The sequence below is a fragment of the Muntiacus reevesi genome, chromosome X (genome assembly GCF_963930625.1).
Source record: "Muntiacus reevesi chromosome X, mMunRee1.1, whole genome shotgun sequence".
In the NCBI taxonomy this organism is placed as follows: domain Eukaryota; kingdom Metazoa; phylum Chordata; class Mammalia; order Artiodactyla; family Cervidae; genus Muntiacus; species Muntiacus reevesi.
The window spans coordinates 36,740,424-36,744,500 of record NC_089271.1 but is presented as its reverse complement, the minus strand read 5'-3'; the positions used below and the strand labels follow the sequence as shown (position 1 = coordinate 36,744,500).

General features: G+C 43.5%; 1 protein-coding gene across 1 annotated transcript; it reads right to left on the bottom strand.

The window, feature by feature from the left end:
- Positions 1 to 730: 730 nt before the first annotated feature.
- Positions 731 to 1,045, bottom strand: LOC136153312 (histone H2A-Bbd type 1-like). The gene has a single exon (XM_065914993.1). The coding sequence runs from the start codon at positions 1,043 to 1,045 to the stop codon at positions 731 to 733; it is 315 nt and encodes a 104-aa protein (XP_065771065.1).
- Between the last annotated feature and the right edge of the window lie 3,032 nt (positions 1,046 to 4,077).

Below are 4,077 nucleotides of genomic sequence, written 5' to 3'. Positions count from 1 at the left end.
GAGTGTCACAGCACTGCCCCTCTTTTTTGGAATGAGACAGGGTAAAATAAATACATGAACTCAACAGGGCCATAATTCCTTTTATGTGTATTTCTTTATGGTTTCCCCATCACTCCTCAATCTTCATGTGAAAGTCCTGCCCCATTAAGTTCACGCTGACTGCTCCGCCATCCTCTTCAATCACCCCCTTGGCTTCACCTCCCACTTGTAGGTGGTCCCCACCAGGAATAAAGCCTTAGGCTCCTCCCTCATGGGTTTCAACCCCTCCCCCATTACCACCATCCTTCTGGGAATCCAATAGGCCCTCTCCACGCCGACCTCCCAACCTCCCTGGTCTGGACTCCTTCAGAGCCAGTGAGGAAGTCCTGCCCCACAACCTCAGCCAGCGACGCCCCCCAGGACCACACACCATCCTGTCACCATCGGAAACCGCTCCCCGATTTCAGGATTCCAGCATCCCTCCCTGACCACCCACTCCACCCCTCCATCCCTCATGAGAGGACCCCCGCTGCCACCCCATGTCACCCAGACGCCTCAAGGACAAATGACAGAAAGCGAGCAGTTACAAGCACAGCTATGAAAACTTTAATAGCAGTGCTGATGGCAAAAGGCCAGGCCTCCCTCATCTGTGGGCGGTTTGGGGCGAGATGAAGCTACTGATGAGGTGTGGCTGGACTTGGGGGCCTGGGCATCCCTACTACTTCTTGGGAGGGGTTGGTGCAGCCATGGGCTAAGAGAAGGCGTTGGGCTCGAAGAGGTGGCAGAGATTCTCATTGTTGGTCAGCGCCCTCTGCACGTGTTCCGGGCTGATGCGTATCCTGTGGTTGGCGCTGGCCTCCTTCCCCGCCAGGTCCAGGATGTTGGCCGTCAGGTACTCAAGGACTGCGGTCAGGAACACGGGTGTGGCTGAGTTCAGGCGGCTGGCAAACTGACGCTCTCGCAGGAGGCGGTCCACGCGGCTCACGGGGAACTGCAGCTCGGCCCTGGTGGAACGAGAATGCCTCTTACTGCGATGACAGTTCCTGAGGCGTCTTCCCCGAGACATGGTGTCGGCTGGATGTTGCCTTGATCAGCCCAGGCTGTCGATCCCGCTGGCTGGGGCCTCCCTAGATGCCAGTGCCTTTCTGCTGGCTGTGCCCCCTTGCTCAGCTCTCTTATTGCTCAGGAGCTGCCTTTGTGACAGCTCAGGCTTTGTGACGTCATCGGTGGCCAGTTGGCCCTGACCAGGATTGGCCTAGAAATGGCTGTGATAGGAACCTCTTTTTAAAGGGAACTCTATCTACTTCACTGTAACAGTCTAGTAAAAAATAAATAAATAAACAAACAGGGGGCATGGAGAGAAAAAGAATGTTTTAATGATAACACTGCCCTGTCCCTGGGACACCACTTTAGCTTATCTGAGCCTAGCCTTGGATTATCTTTGAACTGGTTCACATGCCTCTGTAAATTGGTGGTCACTGATAGACATACTGAATGCCCTTGTCCAGGGGAGATTCATTTGTCTCACTTCTCATATTGTAATAAAACCAATCGTGCCTCCAATTACACATTTATAATTGTGCAAATACATTGTGTAAATACATTTTAAAATACTCTGCTTCAAAACTTATATGTTTGTTCTTCAGGTCATCTTTTGTTATACCATCTGCCAATCCCTTCATGAGTTAAACAGATTCTCTGAATACAAGTACATTTAGTGTCTTTAAGAGTGTTATGATGGACTTGGAAGGAGAAATGCTGAATGAAACACTAAACTAAGGGCCTCTTCATTGCCTTTCCTTAGATTTGAAACCATATTCCTCAAAGAATAAAATGAAACAAATTTACTATTGCACTGCTCTGCAAACATGATTTGGGTACTGCCATGGGGTCATTATTGTCTACTAGTCAGTGACAAGACCTATAGAAATCACAAGTTAGCATTTAGTGACCATTCTAGCAATCTGGCTGTACAACAACTCTTTTTTTTTTTTTTTTTCAACTTTTTTTTTTTAATATTATTTTATTAGTTGGAGGCCAATCACTTCACAACATTTCAGTGGGTTTTGTCATACATTGACATGAATCAGCCATATAGTTACACGTATTCCCCATCCCGATCCCCCCTCCCACCTCCTTCTCCACCCGACTCCTCAGGGTCCTCCCAGTGCACCAGGCCCGAGCACTTGACTCATGCATCCCACCTGGGCTGGTGATCTGTTTCACCATAGATAATATACATGCTGTTCTTTCAAAACATCCCACCCTCACGTTCTCCCCCAGAGTTCAAAAGTCTGTTCTGTACTTCTGTGTCTCTTTTTCTGTTTTGCATATAGGGTTATCGCTACCATCTATCTAAATTCCGTATATATGTGTTACTATGCTGTAATGTTCTTTATCTTTCTGGCTTACTTCACTCTGTATAATGGGCTCCAGTTTCATCCATCTCATTAGAACTGATTCAAATGAATTCTTTTTAACGGATGAATAATATTCCATGGTGTATATGTACCACAGCTTCCTTATCCATTCATCTGCTGATGGGCATCTGGGTTGCTTCCATGTCCTGGCTATTATAAACAGTGCTGCGATGAACATTGGGGTGCACGTGTCTCTTTCAGATCTGGATTCCTCAGTGTGTATGCCCAGAAGTGGTATTGCTGGGTCATATGGCAGTTCTATTTCCAGCTTTTTAAGAAATCTCCACACTGTTTTCCATAGTGGCTGTACTAGTTTGCATTCCCACCAACAGTGTAAGAGGGTTCCCTTTTCTCCACACCCTCTCCAGCATTTATTGCTTGTAGACTTTTGGATAGCAGCCATCCTGACTGGTGTGTAATGGTACCTCATTGTGGTTTTGATTTGCATTTCTCTGATGATGAGTGATGTTGAGCATCTTTTCATGTGTTTGTTAGCCATCTGTATGTCTTCTTTGGAAAAATGTCTGTTTAGTTCTTTGGCCCATTTTTTGATTGGGTCGTTTATTTTTCTGGAATTGAGCTTCAGGAGTTGCTTGTTTATTTTTGAGATTAATCCTTTGTCTGTTTCCTCATTTGTTATTATTTTCTCCCAATCTGAGGGCTGTCTTTTCACCTTACTTATAGTTTCCTTTGTTGTGCAAAAGCTTTTAATTTTCATTAGGTCCCATTTGTTTATTTTTGCTTTTATTTCCAATATTCTGGGAGGTGGGTCATAGAAGATCTTGCTGTGATTTATGTCGGAGAGTGTTTTGCCTATGTTCTCCTCTAGGAGTTTTATAGTTTCTGGTCTTACATTTAGATCTTTAATCCATTTTGAGTTTATTTTTGTGTATGGTGTTAGGAAGTGTTCTAGTTTCATTCTTTTACAAGTGGTTGACCAGTTTTCCCAGCACCACTTGTTAAAGAGATTGTCTTTTTTCCATTGTATATCCTTGCCTCCTTTGTCAAAGATGAGGTGTCCATAGGTTCGTGGATTTATCTCTGGGCTTTCTATTCTGTTCCATTGATCTATATTTCTGTCTTTGTGACAGTACCATACTGTCTTGATGACTGTGGCTTTGTAGTAGAGTCTGAAGTCAGGCAGGTTGATTCCTCCAGTTCCATTCTTCTTTCTCAAGATTACTTTGGCTATTCGAGGTTTTTTGTATTTCCATACAAATTGTGAAATTATTTGTTCTAGTTCTGTGAAAAATACCGTTGGTAGCTTGATAGGGATTGCATTGAATCTATAGATTGCTTTGGGTAGAATAGCCATTTTGACAATATTGATTCTTCCAATCCATGAACACGGTATGTTTCTCCATCTGTTTGTGTCCTCTTTGATTTCTTTCATCAGTGTTTTATAGTTTTCTATGTATAGGTCTTTTGTTTCTTTAGGTAGATATACTCCTAAGTATTTTATTCTTTTTGTTGCAATGGTGAATGGTATTGTTTCCTTAATTTCTCTTTCTGTTTTTTCATTGTTAGTATATAGGAATGCAAGGGATTTCTGTGTGTTAATTTTATATCCTGCAACTTTACTATATTCATTAATTAGCTCTAGTAATTTTCTGGAAGAGTCTTTAGGGTTTTCTATGTAGAGGATCATGTCATCTGCAAACAGCGAGAGTTTCACTTC

What these genes read in the sequence shown, in the direction of transcription:
- LOC136153312 (XM_065914993.1), bottom strand. Translation starts at nt 1,045, where the DNA reads ATGTCTCGGGGAAGACGCCTCAGGAACTGTCATCGCAGTAAGAGGCAT.